At 39.0% G+C, this 16764-nt stretch overlaps 2 protein-coding genes across 2 annotated transcripts in view; both read left to right on the top strand.

Moving 5' to 3' along the window:
• The window catches only part of LOC131236776 (uncharacterized), a 40221-nt gene extending 36497 nt beyond the window's left edge, over positions 1-3724 (top strand). Inside the window, exons 11-12 of the mRNA XM_058234207.1 lie at positions 1273-1510; positions 2682-3724. Of these exons, the coding sequence (XP_058090190.1) occupies positions 1273-1510; positions 2682-2792 (349 nt within the window). The 3' untranslated portion in view covers positions 2793-3724. The remainder of the gene's footprint in view (positions 1-1272; positions 1511-2681) is intronic.
• Positions 3725-6691: 2967 nt separating this feature from the next.
• On the top strand, positions 6692-11612 carry LOC131236775 (transcription factor IIIA-like). The gene is made up of 6 exons (XM_058234206.1): positions 6692-7018; positions 7132-7260; positions 9805-10093; positions 10347-10579; positions 11013-11156; positions 11274-11612. Exons 1-6 carry the CDS (start codon positions 6836-6838, stop codon positions 11463-11465), a joined length of 1170 nt encoding a protein of 389 aa, XP_058090189.1. The 5' UTR covers positions 6692-6835; the 3' UTR covers positions 11466-11612.
• The last annotated feature ends 5152 nt before the right edge of the window (positions 11613-16764 follow it).

Raw genomic sequence — 16764 nt, 5'->3', positions numbered from 1 at the left:
CTGTGCGATACAAAACGCAAAGGTAGTGCCGATATATCCCACACGTTTGTTCCGATGAGCATTTTCAATTGCCGATCTCTTTTCTTTTCTTTTTTTTTTGTTTAAATTATGTTAAATCAATGTCAAATGGTTACAAATCCATTGGTTCTTCATGTTTTTGCATGAAAAATCATGAAGTTGGAGCTTTGATTTCGATATCCATTGGTTCTTCATGTTTCCCATGTCAATTGAGACTAATTTTGAAGTATTTAGGAGTATTTGATGAAATGATCATCACATACACTCTAATTTCGAAATTTGAGTGTAGGTGGCCCGATTTTGGGAAAATTTGGGAAAATTCAAAATTTCCATAATTTCTCCCAAATTGCTTGCAATGTTGCATTCCTAACATGAAATCAAGCATGCATGAGGGCTGATCCACTGATTTGTTATTCGGAAAATAAAAATATTTTTTTAATAAAATAAAAATATTTTTTCCTGAAAATTTCCTTCAACAAGCTGTTAATTGAGACTAATTTTGAAGTATTTAGGAGCATTTGATGAAATGATCATCACATATACTGTAAATGTTATGCATTTAATTTGAATATAGTTGCATTAGTTCAGTTAGACAATGCATAGCATAGGACCCTATATGACGGAAACATACTATGTGCACTTCTTTTTTGAGATGTTATTATTTAAAAGTGTGTATTAAGGTCTTTTTTAACAATATCTGAAGTTTCGTTAAAAAATTCAAGCTTTTTCCCAATGTTTCCCATGTTTCCTTGAAAGTGTGATAAATTACCCGATACAAACGATATATCCCGTGCGATAATCGATACGTATCTATATCCCAAGGATGCGATACGTAACACGATACCTATATTTTGAACATTGACCCCACCTTAGTTTTGAATCGGGTTGATATTTGGGCTGGTCCAAACACAGGGTGGCGCAATTGATGGACAAGGGATCTCATACACATGAAGACGTTCCATCCACTTCAGCGAAGTCATGCCACATGTGACCGGAGTGACCTACAAAGTCACACAAACATTTTTCCATAAAATAAAAACAAATTGGAATTAACACTGTTATTACCAGGGAGCATACGAGGCTGTTTATTGAAAAAGGGGTTGGAATAAAAATAGGAGGGGGTGTGTGGTCTTGGAAACATAGGCGAGGGGGAGTTTGGTCCTTATCCCAAGAAATAATCAATTGCCCAAATTCTCAAGTGTGGTTTTTCTTTTTTCTGTTTTCTTTTTTTCTTGGCATCTTTTATCTCTATAGGTATGAGCTCTGTTTTAATGGAGAGAAGGCTGTCAGCAACGGCACAATGGCTCAGGCAGCAGAATTAGAGTCAGAAAAGCTTCAAAATCATAATTCACATGCTACCCAATTAAGTGATAGAAATCAAGCAGATCGCGAGAACACCATCGATGTTTTCCGATGGTCCCGTTGTAAGAAGCCCCTTCCCCATAAAGTCATGCATTCCATCGGAATCCCATTCCCCATCGAACATTTAGAGGTACTTTCCTTGATTCTTAAATGACCAAAATAGTCCTACTTTCATAAAACTGATGGAAATGGTCATAGGCATCTCTACACACCTGTCTAGAATTTTGAATATTTACATCAACATCTGTCAGATTGTAATGGATGTTTTGCCTGTGTGAACATTTTCATTATAACATTTGAGACTTTTTTCTACAATAGTTTTCTGTGATCTTCTCTTGTTTAAGGTGAATTCATCCCGATCCCAATTTAAAAAAATGCCATTACTCAATGCTGTTTATATATAAAAGTCTATTTTAGTGAGAAATCTTTTGGTAAAGAAACGAAAGGTAAGGAGTTGGTGTATCTTCAGGGCTTCTATCAAGGACTCAATGTCCAAGCTCCCATGTATGAATTATACACTGAAACTTGGTCTGTAAACCATCTCTCCCAGCAAATCAATGCAATGCCCGTTCACATGGAATGTCCAGATGATGAGCCACCTTCTATGGGTCGGTGTCTGAAGATCTTACAGAATTGATAGTCCTGCTTGTGTTAACTGTTAACTGTCCCTGAGAAGATTATCAATTGGATGGTCAAAGATATTGATTAGATGGTAAAGAACAGAAGGAGAAGAGTCAGGGCTTTTTCAGGGATTCTATTATAATTCTATTTTTGTTTAAGATCTCGTGTTATATCCGCTGGGGATCAGTTTGCGGTATCCTACCAGCAAATCAGTAGACATGCCCATCACCTGCACCATCCACACGATGGGGCACCTCTTGTGTGGATCATGGTCTGACAATATTGAGATTCATGACTCTAGCTCTCTGATCAATGGACCCATGACTTCTGCCCACTGTTCTAGGGCAGAATGGTGATGAGACAGTCAAGAATATCCAACCCTTCCCATTGTCATGCTGTAGCTCATCTGACAAGACGAATGGTTTATGCATCCATTTTCGATGTATGGTTGTATTTTGTTGTTACTTTCATCTTGCTTGATAAAATTTCAGTTTCCACTACAAAAAAATAAATAAATAAAAAGAGTTTGGATGTATTACCATTACATTTTATTTACCCTGTCTATAGATGGTATATGCATCTCGTTTTTGTGTATGAACATCGTATTTGAGTAATTCTTTTTAGAACTCAATATTAGCGTTTTTGGTAATTAACTGTCTACTTCTATCGGGACTTTCCAGGTATTGGAGGAGAATCTTGACTGGGAAGATGTCCGGTGGTCGCAAACGGGTGTTTGTATTGCCGGAAAAGAGTATACGCTGGCACGGGTTCATTTTCTCTCTCCAAGTTAGGGGTCTTTGGCTGGTGTGAATTGGTGTGAAACACAAAAAGTGAAGTGGTTTGGGAGGTGTGAATTGGTGTGAAATGGAATTCATTTCCAACAAAATACACACTTTTGAAATCTCTCCATGAAGCTGTGATTTCAATCCCAATTACCACCGAATCCTCCAAAGGTCCAAAATCTGACCATTGGAAAGGATGCTTTTAAAACAGCTACACACGCACCCATGTTAGGATCATGGCCCTGGTGGGCTTGGGTGGCCCCCACCATTTTTAAATATGAAATCCACTCCAACCACCAGGTCCATCACCCCATGGCCCAAAATTCAGCACATTCCATGCTTCAGGTGGGCCATACCAAGGGAACAAATGGGAGAGGGACACCTACCCTTGATTTTTACATTGGCCACTATGATGTTTACGTGAAATCCACTACAACCATTAGATACATCATCCGAAGCTAGGTCTTGGGTTAAAAAATTAAGTTGACATGTTATTACGATGGGCCACACCAAAGGAAATAGTTGAGAGAGAGATGTCAACCTTGATTTTTTCAGGGTCCACCCTGATGATTATATGAAATCCATTCCAGCCATTAGATGCCACACTAAATTTTGGTCTCAGGCCCATCCGTGATTCAAGCGGGCCACACAAATGGAAATAGTTTGGGGGATAAGCGTTGCCCCATATAATGTTTCCAATCGTGTGGTCTACTTAATCACGGATGGGGCTGATTTTTGGGCTCATAACATGGGGCGGCATATGTGGTAGTCGGGGTGGATTTCGGATTTCACATAAACAAGACGGTGGGCCTGTCTAAGCATTTTGAGCTTTCCATGTGGTTGGTTTCCAAAGTTTTGGATCTTGTGCTTGGAAAATCAGGCCATTTTACATTGAAGAATCAGTGGGCCCACTTTCGTAGCCCACATAGGGCTTAGAATTTCCTCATTTCCATCCAAGTATATATTTCGATGACGTTTGGGATATTAAAGCTAGTTCGCTTAAACAAATTTAGGTTCATGTGAATATATTGCAAAATTTCAATGCATTCTAATTATTAGTTGTCAAACACAGCTGCGGATTCAATTTTGAATTCATGATAATTGTTGATTTGGATTCCAATTCATACCACATACAAGCTACCAAAGAGCCCTAAATTCTTCATCAGCAGTTCTATTTTCTATTTTTTTTTCATTTTTTTTTTTGTATGTAAAATTATGTATCAGGAATTTTACTAATATTTACATTTTAAAACATGTATTCGTGACTTGTTTAGAGCTTAAGGTGTAATTTTCTCCCTCTAACTTTACCATTTTCATTTCCCTGATTAATCTATATATCCGCACCATCTGTTAATGGTCAGCCTGAATCTTTACATGCATCTCAAATGGCAGTTGAATTTTGTATTTTGGAATGCTCACGGGATTCTTGCTCACCATCCTTTAATGTTGGGAGGTAACTTGCTCAGACTCGGCACTCAGTGTGAGCATTGAAGTTGGGCTGATGCAATCATTGTCCTAGCTAGGGGTGTACATTGAGAAGAACCGAGTTGAGCTGGCCTCAGCTCGACCACTAGCTGACCTCAGCTCGAACTCGGCTCGGCTCAGTCCTCGAGCCTGACTGGCCAGCTCGGCTCGGTTCGGTCAACAGCTAGGGCCAGTTCGAGCCAAGATCGAGCTGAGTTTCCCTGTGCAGCATTTTCACAAACACCTGGACTGCATCTTCAAAATCCCACTGTATGTAAAACAGAAGCAATGGTTTTACAAGTATTTTATCAAACACCTTCTAAGCAACATAAAACCCAAGAAAAAAGAAGGTATTTGTTTTATGTACATACCTTCCTTGCCACCGGCCACACTTCATTGAATCATTTCATCAAACACTTGGTGAGCAACATCAATAGCAAAGTAACTGAGTCACCGCACTAGTTCGATCCGAGCTGGATTTGATCTGAGTCGAGTCGAGTTGAGCTGGGGCCAGCTCGAACACATTTTCAAGCTTAAAAAATCAGCTCATACTCAGCTAACTGAGTCACTGCACTAGTTCGATCCGAGTCGAATCGAGTTGAGCTGGGGCCAGCTCGAACTCATTTTCGTGCTCAAAAAATCAGCTCAAACTCAGCTTCGATCTGAGTCGAATCAAGTTCTTTCGAGTCGAGTCGAGCGAGCTAACCGAGCTAGCTCGGTTCATGTACACCTCTAGTCCTAGCCATTAATTGGAGGGCTTTTAGGGTGATGAATGGATGTCAGAAAAAGTCCATTCCCAATGCTCAATGCCGAAAGTCCTGGAATGGACCGCTAGGATTGTTTTTCCATTCATCCACGTTAAAATGAATGGGTTATCTTGTAAGCCCACCCAAATTATAGTGGGCCTCTTGGAAATGTGTTTGCATTGAAATCACACCGGTACGTGGATTTGATGATCCTAACCATCCAATTGCGAGCCCCTGTATGGGACAGTGAATGGAATGATCAGGAGTTTGAGGTTGATGGATGAAAACATAAGGTTAGTTAAATCAGTGTGGTTTTTATGTTATCCTTGGTCTGCTAGGCCCACGAATTTAGCCGTGTGGATTGTGCGGATTGACTCGGAGGCAGATAGGAATTGGCCGGGTGAGATGCCCAATCCAGATTAAGGGTACATTTGGTTGCCAAAATATCATAAAATTTCTTGGTTAATCCGTCTACTTGTATGTGTAGTTTTATGATATTTCATGATATTTGGTGCAATAAAGCACGCCCCTTTGCCAAAGGCATGCTTTACGTCTGTCTCCCACTGGAGTTTCTGGCAAGTATTTTTGAACTGTCCATTGACAGAGAGGCCCACTTGATAATTGATCCATGCCGAGCCAGTCATCACTGGCCTGGGCTGGTAGCAACACCACCTGATCCGCGCCCACATTATACATGCAGCGGTCCAAAGTCCGAACCATCGGTGGGCCTCACTCTAACAGAGTGCCACTGCGGTAAACATGTATAAAATCCAACCCATTCATCAGAAACGCTGCCTCAACTTCACCCTGCAACCCAAAAATCATGACGAACCCAAACTCATGTAGGACACACCATGATGTTTTGACCATAAATTTAGACAGTTACATGTGGATTAGATAAATGATAGTGTTTCCCGAGCACTATATCGACAGTGCTCATACTTCTATCGGGACCCTTTGGAAAATGAAATTGGTCCATCGAAATTGTCCATTCGGTACGGAAACATTTACTGGCTACTATGAAAAATCATAGTAGATGGTGGGATTCTAGCTGTCGGATTTTTAGCCAATAAAGTGGACCGTGAATATTTACTTTGATCAGACAATACTAAAATGTCATCCATGGCTTGGAAAATGGACGGATAGATAAAAGAAAGAGGATGCATTTTATCATATGATCGCTGATTTTTAAGTGGCGGCACATGAAAATTATAATGAACAGTCCAGATTGGCCAGACTGATATAGCGCCCATGCTGAGTGGTCCGACGATCGGAACCGTACATGTGGTGGACTGTAGCTATACGGCGCAGCACTTATGGGCGTCATTGTCCCACTGCTTTCTGTGGTGTGGTCCACTTGAGCTTTTGATTTGCCTTATTTTTGGTTTGGATCCTAAATTGATCTTGTAAAATAGATGGACGGTGTGGATATAAGATATACATCATGGTGGGCCCGAAGAACTTTGCCACGTCAACCACCGAGGTCGGTGGTGTGTGCCACCCACGCAATCCCGTCCAATTTTCCAATGGATGGCTTTCGGATCTAAAAATCACATCTTGGCCATCAATGAAGCGTAATTACGGGATACTAGCTTACTTACGGTAGTAACGAGAATACAGACGGTTCAGATAATCGGACTATCTCGGCATATGGACCCCGGTGGGTAGCGACGCACCGATGGACTCTGTGTCGCGAGAGGCAAAAAGAACTCCTGCTATATAAGCGAAGCAAGGATCCCCTTTTAACCCTAGATCCTGCACTGCACTTGCTTCATCTGAAGAACCCTAAAACCCTGGACGGACGATTTTCCTTTTTTTGGAGGGATTTTGGTGTTAGATCCGATGGGAGAAAGAGGGAACCGAGAAGGAGATGCATCTCCTTCGACGCCTAAATGCAGAGATGAAGGAGATGCAGCTCCTTCGACGCCTAAGTCCAGAGATATAAGGCGTTATTACTGCGATTTCTGTGGGATTTGCAGGTCTAAGAGATCTCTTATCGCGGCCCACCTCCTATCTCATCACAAGGTATTTTCTCAATATCTAGGGTTATTATTATTATTTTGCCGCTAGAAGATTTTGAAAACAAAGATTTCATTTTGATTTTGAGTTTTAATTCATCTCCATTTCCTATTCCGCAGGACGAGATGGAAGATAAAGAAATCAGCGACAGTGATGAGCGTACCTCGTTGCATACATGCGAAGAGTGTGGTGCGAGTTTCCGGAAACCGGCCTATCTGAAGCAACATATGCAAAGCCATTCTCTTGAGGTGTTTTTTCTTTCTATCCTCTTTATATTTTCTGTTGGAATTCTGAGATCTTTTTTTTTTCCAATTTATTGAATAATTTTTGCACGTATTGGAAGAGTTTTTTGTGATCTATTGAAAAAAGATTCCGTAAAGCATGTTAAGGTTTCTGAGGTGTGGGGTTATAACCTGTATTTATGGTTCGGCATGGAGCTGACTCACCCGTTTGGAATGGGTGCGTCCGTGAAATCAGCTGGTTATATTTGGCTTTCGATGATGGTAGGCAGGAATTACCATCTGTGATGAACAATCATTTGAGGTTATTGAGAGATGGTTTGGGTTGTTGGGTGGTGCGGCTAATATCACTAGAAAAGCTGTATACCAGGTGGGACACTGAAGATGAATGGTGTGGATGGTGACTTACCTTCTGTAGTTGAATCATTAGCGTTGGATGATCTGAGTTATTCGGGAGATGGTTTTGCACTAACCTTGGTCATGGTTTTTGCTAGAAAGAAGGAAAAGAGCTATATGTGGAAAGAGAAATGCAAAACAAGTAAATGGTTTTTGACAACAAAAGATTAGTGAAGACGAAAAATAATGAAGCGAATATGTGGATGATTGCTCTCCTAGACATCTCTTTTTGCGAAATGAGTCCTTGCAGTTGTGTTTGTTTAATAGTTGGTTCTTTTTGTTTGAAAAGATTTTCAGCATCCTCTCACTATCTAGTATACATGGCTATTGAGATTTCCTGAGGACAAGAAAGGAATCTGCTATTTATTGATGATCAAGATTCACATTAGATGGGATGCAGATAAAACTTATGTGAATGCTTGGCTGTGCATGTACAGCTATTCCAACACAAGTATACGACGTCCTCTTGTTCATTAATGAGGTTCATTTGCATAGGTACTCTCTCTCAGAAGAGCACTTTGTTTTTTCAGTAGCAGTTTCAATGGCAAAGTTGTAGCAGAGGGGAATTATGCAGTGTTAGTGATTGGGCGGAAAAAAGTGGTTTCAGAGGGAGTTGAGCTTTTTGTTAAACAAAAATGGTTCTTTTGCCTCTAGGCACATTTTCTTGCCCCTAGGCTTTGTTCACTCAAGTTGGAAGAGAGGCTATTTCCTTGCCGATATGTTGTCCAAGGAGTGCGGGCAGTTTGGCTCTTTGCATCAGGAACTCGTGTTTTTTTAAATGAAAATATTAATAATTCTTAAATAAAGTTTATTAACGGGGAAGCCTTCTTTCTCCCAGAAGGAGACATTGGAGGTTTTTCTTCAGATGTTCCAAGAATTGTTGTTTTATCAGGAATAGGTGGGAATTCATGTATCACAAGATTTGAGGGTTTTAAAATAAAAATGTAGTGTAGTAGTTAGTGTTTTATTTTATTTTATTCTTGGTATTTTTGACATCTGAAAATAGGTTTTTGGATTTTTGCCTTTCAATGAGTAGATGTTCTCTGAGTTTTTACTTTCTTCTGCCTTTCTGTATCTATGGTCTGAAGATGGAGACTTTTGCAGGTTTTTGTTTTTTTATGTGATGAAAATCATGTAGAAACCTGGATGTATAGCGTGAAGCATTGGATCCCATCTAAAGAACTCCAAAATGCAAAGGTCTTGAATGGACTAGTATCAGGGTGGGGGACCTCCTGTGAAGCTCCTTCAAGCTAGCCTCAGTCACGCACCTTGTTATTCTGTAAGGTCTTTTTATAACCATTCCATAAATGCATTTCTATTCTTGGCATATTACATATAAATTTGTTTTGGAAATATTGGCCATTGCATGCGAGCTTTGAATTAGTTTTGTTGGAATTTGGTTCAATTGTTATTGATTTGTAGCTGTTGATTTCATATTATTATTCTATCATAATGCCTGTTTTCTTCCTCATGAATTTTGTTCCCAAGCTGATAAATCAGGTAGTTTGCATGTCCTGCTTTCTGTCCTGAAGTTGGGAAGTTGTGTAGGATTGGTTGATGCTTGTTTAAGTCTTGTAACCATGCAAATGTTTTATCTATGGCATTTGTATTATCTGTAGCCTGTTAGAAACTAGAGTTCTATCAACAACCAGAAAAAATGTTTTGGAGGTTTCCTTTTGTAGATATGTTGAGTTTATATTTTAAGAGATTATTCTGGCTGATGTTGTCATGTGGGCTTGTTTTATTTATTATCTAGATACTTGAATAGGTGTGTCATGTTGGATTATGATAAACATTTGGCAATCTCTTTGATGACCTGAGCTGAAAGTTTCCTTCTCTGTTTAAATAGCTCAGCTCATTTCCCTTTTCAATTAATAGAAGTTGTGTGGTTTGTTCAAAAAAAAAAAGAAAGGAAATGAGAGAAAAAGGAAGACTGCAATATCTATGTTTTTACTTTACCGGAGTTGGTTCATTTAAAGACATGGTCACTTGCTTTGTATAAAATATTTAAAGCTTATTGTGCCATTTGGTCCATACTTTTGTTTCAAGTTCTCAATTACTCAGGATCTTTCCATTTAAAGTCATGGTCATTTGCTTAATATATTTTAAACAAGCCGTGTATCCTGAAATTGGTCATCCCTTTCCTACTTGTTGTAGAGGCCTTTTGCTTGCCCATTGGATAATTGCCATTCTAGCTATAGACGGAAAGACCATTTGACTCGGCACTTGCTCCAGCACCAAGGGAAACACTTCACATGCCCGGTAGAGAGCTGCAATCGCAAGTTCGTTTTCCAGGGAAATATGACACGTCATGTGAAGGAATTGCACGATGATGAGTCTCCTGTGGCTGCCAGTGAAGGTCAGAAGCAGCACATTTGCCAGGAGTTTGGATGTGGAAAGGCATTTAAGTATGCATCGAAGTTGAGGAAGCATGAGGATTCACATGGTAAGTATTTATGGCAGTCAATTTGTTGAACTTCTCATCCTCAGATGCATTTGTACATTGGGTGCCCATCCCATTGTTTGCCTTTCGTCCCTGCATTTGTTTTCCAACTTCAAACTTGCGTTTAATCATCCTATGTTGCCTGTGGCAGTGATCTTTGTTAATTTATTTGATGTCTTAACTTTTATTTCTTCAATTTTCTATTTCGTTGATTGAATATCTGCGTAAACTCTGTTATTTTTTTTCCCTATCACAGTTAAACTGGATTCTGTGGAAGCTGTCTGCCTTGAACCAGGCTGCATGAAAACTTTCTCGAATGCCAAATGTCTCAAGACTCACCTCCTCTCCTGCCACCAATATATTCCTTGTGAGGTCTGCGGGACTAAACAATTGAAGAAAAATATCAAGCGCCATCTACGCACCCATGATGAAGAAGAAGTTGAGAGGATCAAGTGCAGTTATGAAGGCTGCCTCCACAAATTTTCAAATGTATGATTCTGCTAACATCCTTGTTACATTATTCCTGTCTTGATTTTTAAAAAATAAAATAATAATAATAATAATATCATTCTCAGGGTTAAGGATATAATGTTGATGAAAGGAAAAAGAGGTTTATTTGGTAGAATGGTAGTTGGTCTGTAATTCTCTGGAAGCAAGATCATGGCTTTAAAGCCTCAACCCATATTGTTGTGGACAACTAGACCTTAACTCAGTTACCACTTGTAAATCCAACACTGCCCAGTACGTTGACAAACCCATTAAAAGGCCAAAAGGCATTTGACAAGGCAAGAAAACTGCCTGATCAATTCCACAGTAATAATAATAATGACAATTCCACAGTGGTGATGAAATGGGATATTACCATATATGCAATTCTTGTTTGCTAATTGGCCCTCCGCTATTGTTTTATGTTCTTTTGCAGAGATCAAACCTCAAGCAGCATGTAAAGGCTGTCCACCTTGAGCTCAGACCATTTAAGTGTCGAGTCTCAGGATGTGGGCAGAAGTTTTCCTATAGACATGTGAGAGATAATCATGAGAGATCCGGTGCCCATGTTTATATTCAGGTGATTTGTCTATGTGCTACTTGGAATGGAGTTCAAGCTCTTAATTTATGGTTATCTTGGCCTTTTGAAGCATTTCTCGTTGTGGTATGAGTGATGGTTTGTGGGTTTTGATTGCAGGGCGACTTTTTAGAATCCGATGAGCAATTTCGCTCGAGACCTAGGGGTGGATGTAAAAGGAAGCTTGTGACCGTGGAGACTCTGCTGCGAAAGAGGGTTGTTCCTCCAGGTCAGGATTCTGTTTTGGATGATGCATCAAAATACGTGAGTTGGTTGCTTTCTGAGAATCAAGAGCCAGTTGCAGATGTTTGAACTCCAGTCAAGGACATCGACTTATGTATCATGTCAACCTCATTTTCTGTATCGGAGTTTGTCTATATGTTTCACATCTGGTCCCTTTTCCATGTATATGTGCTATGGATTTCAAATGATATATATAGTGTGAATCTCTTCATGTCTTGTGCAACTCTCAAATCTCTTCATGTCAGTACACACACTCCATGTTAGCCACCCCCACTAGGGATCGATGCTGTGAAAATCTCAGATTGGAGATCCAAACCCTTTGATCAGTGACATTCTAGTGCAGGTTGAGAATGCAGCATTGGTATTGAACGAAGGTCTAAAAAGTGATGTTTAAGATATGGGATTTTGACCAAATTAGCCACGTGGTGATGCCAAATGCCCTCAAAATTGGGACTTAAAAAAATATTCCGGCGATAACCCCCTGACAGCTTTTTTACAATTTTTGGACCTTGAGCCCGGTGTGTGATTGCCGGAGGGATTCAGATGGGGTAAATACCATGGGGGCCCACTATATTGTTTGTGAGAAATTCACTGTTTACATGTTTTGCCAAATCATTTTATGACATGAGCTCAAAATTGAGGTAAATAAATCCAAAGCTCAAGTGAGCCACACAATAGTCCACCATTGAAACATTTATGGGGCTGCAGGAGCTTTTGATCATGCTAATATTTTTGTTTTTTCAGTTCATCATTACTGTGGTAAGGACCTTATTAGCATTTGGGCTATTTTATGGACTTTCTATTGCCTATAAACACACCTACGGAGCTTTAGAAAGGTTTGAATGGTAGGCCACCTATTTCTGATCATGTGGCCCACTTGAGTTTCAGATCGGTCTAATTTTGTGTCTCATATTTTAACATGATCTTTCAAAATTTTGTCTTATATTTTAACATGATCTTTTAAAATGGATGGATGGAATGGATTTCTCACAAACTTCATAGTGGACCCAATTTTGGTTTCGGTGGCGTTGCAAAAGGCTTTTGCTTGAAGTCCGCATAGCTTGGGTAGCAGGACACATCCAAAGACGGATGGTGTTATGAGGCCCCCTGTGGTGTATTTTATTTACGTGGTTCATCCATTTAGAAAGATCATTTTAAAGCATCAACCAAAAAATAAGGCATATCAAAGGCTTAAGCACGCCACGCGGTGAGATTAAAAATCTATCATTCAAAACTTTGTTGCTATAGAATTTTTGGATGCAACTCATTCTTTGACCCATGATGTTAAATTAAAATTTAAATCCAATAAATAAAGTAGAGTTGACACATATCCCGTATGGGCTTCACAACTCTTAACACAAGACAACCTTGACATTCAACACATGTCAATCACAACATAGACCCTTAACACATGGTAACCTCAACTCTTAACTAATGATATATGTTCACGGTCTTTCAAAGCAATATATTATAAAATCTAAAATTTTCTTTCATTGCCTTCCACATGATAACCACAGTCATTAATCTTGACTTAAAATTCCTTCCTGCAATCATTTCTCTATCAGGACAATAACCATGACCATTCCTCTCTATCCATAATTCAAAGTTGCTTTCATCTGTAAAAAAAATACTATTTTGAAAAAAAAAAAAAAAATCAAAGTTGCCTTCCACCCAACAATGACTTTTATTTCTAAAAATTATAGTTGTTAAAGTTAAAAAAAAACATTTGTTTTTAGGCCTATAAAAGTTGTTGTTGGTGCCCGTATGCTGAAAAAGTTAATGGTAATAATCGTACACTGAAAAATGTAATCAAATGGGTAGTAGTGATGATAGGTCCTTGTAAGATACGTTTGAAAACGAAGAAGAAAAAGGCTATATGTGCATGCACTGGCCTCCAAATAGAGGCAATTTCATCATAACTTTTTAGAAATTTGTGTCATGGAGGTAGCTAGGGCATTTTTTAGAAATCCTAATTTTCAAGGTGTTTGACTATATGACAAGGCTACTTTGGTCAGATCCCTTAAGGCGTGTTTGGGCGGTGGGATTAGAAGGGATTATGGGGGATGGGATTCAAAAAACATAATTATTACCCCATGGCAGGGATTGTCCCCTCTTGCCATGAGATAAGATTAATGTCATGCTTTGTTGGTAGTACGGTGGTACATTGAATGGATATACCCACCATCATTTAAAATTACTGAGAATAACACACATGTTATATTTAAATCGTTCATTTATTTTGTAGCCTCATTTTATGGCATACGCCTAAAAATGAGGTAGATCTAAAACCTATGTGGCCTCAAAGAAGTTTTCAGTGGTAGGTATTCAATCCCCGTTGCTTTCTATGGTGGGGTCCACTTGAGCTTTAGATTTAACTGATTTGCCCATGCCCTAAGATAATCTCAAAAAATGGGTGGGCGGTGTGGATATAGCCCACACATCATAGTGAGACGTACAACTTGCTAACATTGAGTGAAATTGACCCACGACCCAATACAATTCCATCTAATCTATTCCCAAACATGGAGTGGAATTGTCACAGGACCAGATGAATCCCATGCCACCTAATCCCTTCTAATCCCACTGCCCAAATACGCCCTTAGATTTTGGACTTGTTTCAAAGCTAAATTGAGATAATATTGAAAGTAAAAAAGAAAAATAAAAAAAGAAGGCATTGAAATTGAAAATGCCATGACCATGGTGAATGGAAAAATTGGATAGGCAATGTTTCCCAATCAGCTACCAAGACCATGCTTGGGAACTTTTCATTGAATTCCATGGCTGTGCCGTGCCCTGTTATGAACTATTGGCTCATGAAATGGATGGAAATTCTAGTCGATCCATGTTTTTTTTAGCTTCTTTTTTTTTTATTCTCTGTTGGTAGTATTTTTAAAGAAGTTCGAAATTGTTGTGGGTTCCATGTGAGTCCTTAGGGCCCGCTAGGTGGGTCCATCCAATTTTACAGCTCATTTTAGTGCATGAACCCAAAAGTGAAAGCATATCCAAATTTAAAGTGGACTACACATGAAATGGTGAATGAATACTTACCATTAAATACTTTTCGGGGGCGTAGGAATGTTTAATTCCATCCAACCTGTTGATAATGTGATAGGCCTGGACAAAGGGAACACAATCATTGTGTGATCCAAAACTTTTGTGGCTTATAAAAAGTTTTTAATAGTCAATCATCATTATTTCCTATGGTATGGTACACCTGAGATTTGGATCTACTTAATTTTTTGAATCATACCCAAAAGTGAGCTGTGGAATGAATGAACAGTGTGGATGCACGGAACATACATAAAGATGGCCCCAAAGGGGATCCATCGAAGCCGTGCGCCCTTGGTGGATGGGTAAAACTAGTGGAGATGTGCAGAACTTGCATCACTCACTATTTTACTTGATAAAATGGATGATTAGGGTTGCTCAATCCGTGTGATTTTAGACTATTGGACCCAGCATGGATCCGAATCTTTATATGGGACGCGGTTTGGCTAGTGAGGCCACCGCCAGCCAGGTGGCTAGTGGTCGGTGCTATGTGGACCCCACCATGATGTAAGTGTTTTATCCACGCCGTCCATCCATTTTGAAAGATAATTTTAGGGCTTGATCCCAAAAATGAGGTAGATATAAATCTCAGGTGGACCACACCATGGGAAAACAATAGTGATTGAATTCCACCATTAAAAACCTCCTAGGGCCCACTGTAATGGTTATTTGACATCTAACTTATTGATTGGGTCGTACAGACTTAGATGAAGGGAAAAAATATATATCAGCTTGATCCAAAACTTTTATGGCACCTAAGAAGTTTTTAATGGTGGGCGTTCAATCAACATTGTGCGGTCCACTTGAGATTTGGATCAACCTCGTTTTTAGGCTCATACCATAAAATGATCCAGAATAATGGGTGTACGACATGGATGAAACACATGCATCATGGTGGAGCCCACAGAGCATTGACCACATAGGGGGAGTAGCCAATCCCTTTCCCTTCGAAGAGATTTTTCTCACTGGAAATCTCACAATTCACCCACTGGCTTTTCTAAATGCTCCCAAGCTTTATTTTCCAAGACTAAACCATTACTTTATCCTGGATAAAAATACCCCTGCGATATAAATCTATTTTTTGTAATCTTCTCTCATTTCTTATAGAAATCCATTTTTTTACAAAAACCTATTTTTTAGAATCTATTCTCCTCTTTATACAGTAATAACCCTTTACTTAAAATTCATTTTTCGAAATCTTCTATTATCTTCATATAGCAATACCTATCTACCTAAAATTTATTTTTTAAAATTTTCTCTTTTCTTCATATAAAAATATCTTTCCACCAAACCGTTATTTCTGTGTTTTCATTTTAGCTTGTCGAAAAATGATGAAAATTGTGCCTCTATCGAAGAAAACACACACTACAAGTATATTTGAATAAATTGTCATAAATTGTAAACTAAATTTTTTTTTATAGGCCATATAAATTTTGGATCAAGCTCATATTTATGTTTTTTGTTCAATTTCATGTTAGGCTCATTCAGTTATTTGCAGCTGCATGAGCTTTTTGCTACAACAGAAATAGTTATGGATTAGATCCGTATCTATAAAACTAATTGCTACAAATTTAATGAAGCAGTAGCTATGCTACCAATGGTTACGACCTTGCTACAGTTATAACTCATATCCACATGTCTTTAATTATAACCTTTGACCCATTTTCTAGTACTGGATGGTGCCACCATCATATTTACGCACAGACAAATTCTTACGGTAGCATCTTAGAATCATGAAAGCGTAAGAATTTTCATTTACAAAGAGTTAATCCGTAGAACAATAATTTAGCTGAGAAAAGTAAAGTTGGTAAGATGCAGAAAAGCTAAAAGGTATGATTTACATTGGGAAAAATATCCCCTCCTACAGCAGTGCGGTGTGAGAAAGATGTGAACTACCATTTTTTAAATGGTGCAAAACCAATAAAGGAGTCTAGGCCCTAAAATAGACTTTGAGAAAAATGTGGGTACGAAAATGCCCCAAAATCCCTAGGTAGATCCCCACCGCCAGAATTGGGGAATTATTTCATTTGAACATGGTCCATTGTACTTCTATTCTTAACCGTCCATCTGTATGACACCAATCGAAATATTAAGCTTATCCATTGAGAAGATTTTTGGGCATATACATGGCCATTAACGATGGGACACCAAAGACTCAGTGCTCCTGATTACTGAGCCACCAGCCAACCTGTTAGAAACAACCGAAGCAAGATGATAGAGTAACGTGTCAATGGAGCCAGTCCCACTGAAAATCACACCTAGCGGATGACGATGGCCTTGCTTTTTCTTTTTTTTTTCTCTGATCATCAACTCATCTTAT

Source organism: Magnolia sinica, chromosome 2 (genome assembly GCF_029962835.1).
Source record: "Magnolia sinica isolate HGM2019 chromosome 2, MsV1, whole genome shotgun sequence".
Lineage (NCBI taxonomy): Eukaryota > Viridiplantae > Streptophyta > Magnoliopsida > Magnoliales > Magnoliaceae > Magnolia > Magnolia sinica.
Note: the sequence above shows the minus strand (reverse complement) of the source record. Positions and strands in the feature narration are given on the sequence as shown.

Coding starts and splice junctions, on each gene's coding strand:
- LOC131236775 (XM_058234206.1), top strand. CDS start 6,836: ATGGGAGAAAGAGGGAACCGAGAAGGAGATGCATCTCCTTCGACGCCT. Junction 10,094..10,346: donor GAAGCATGAGGATTCACATG/GTAAGTATTTAT, acceptor TCCCTATCACAG/TTAAACTGGATTCTGTGGAA. Junction 11,157..11,273: donor GTGCCCATGTTTATATTCAG/GTGATTTGTCTA, acceptor TTTTGATTGCAG/GGCGACTTTTTAGAATCCGA.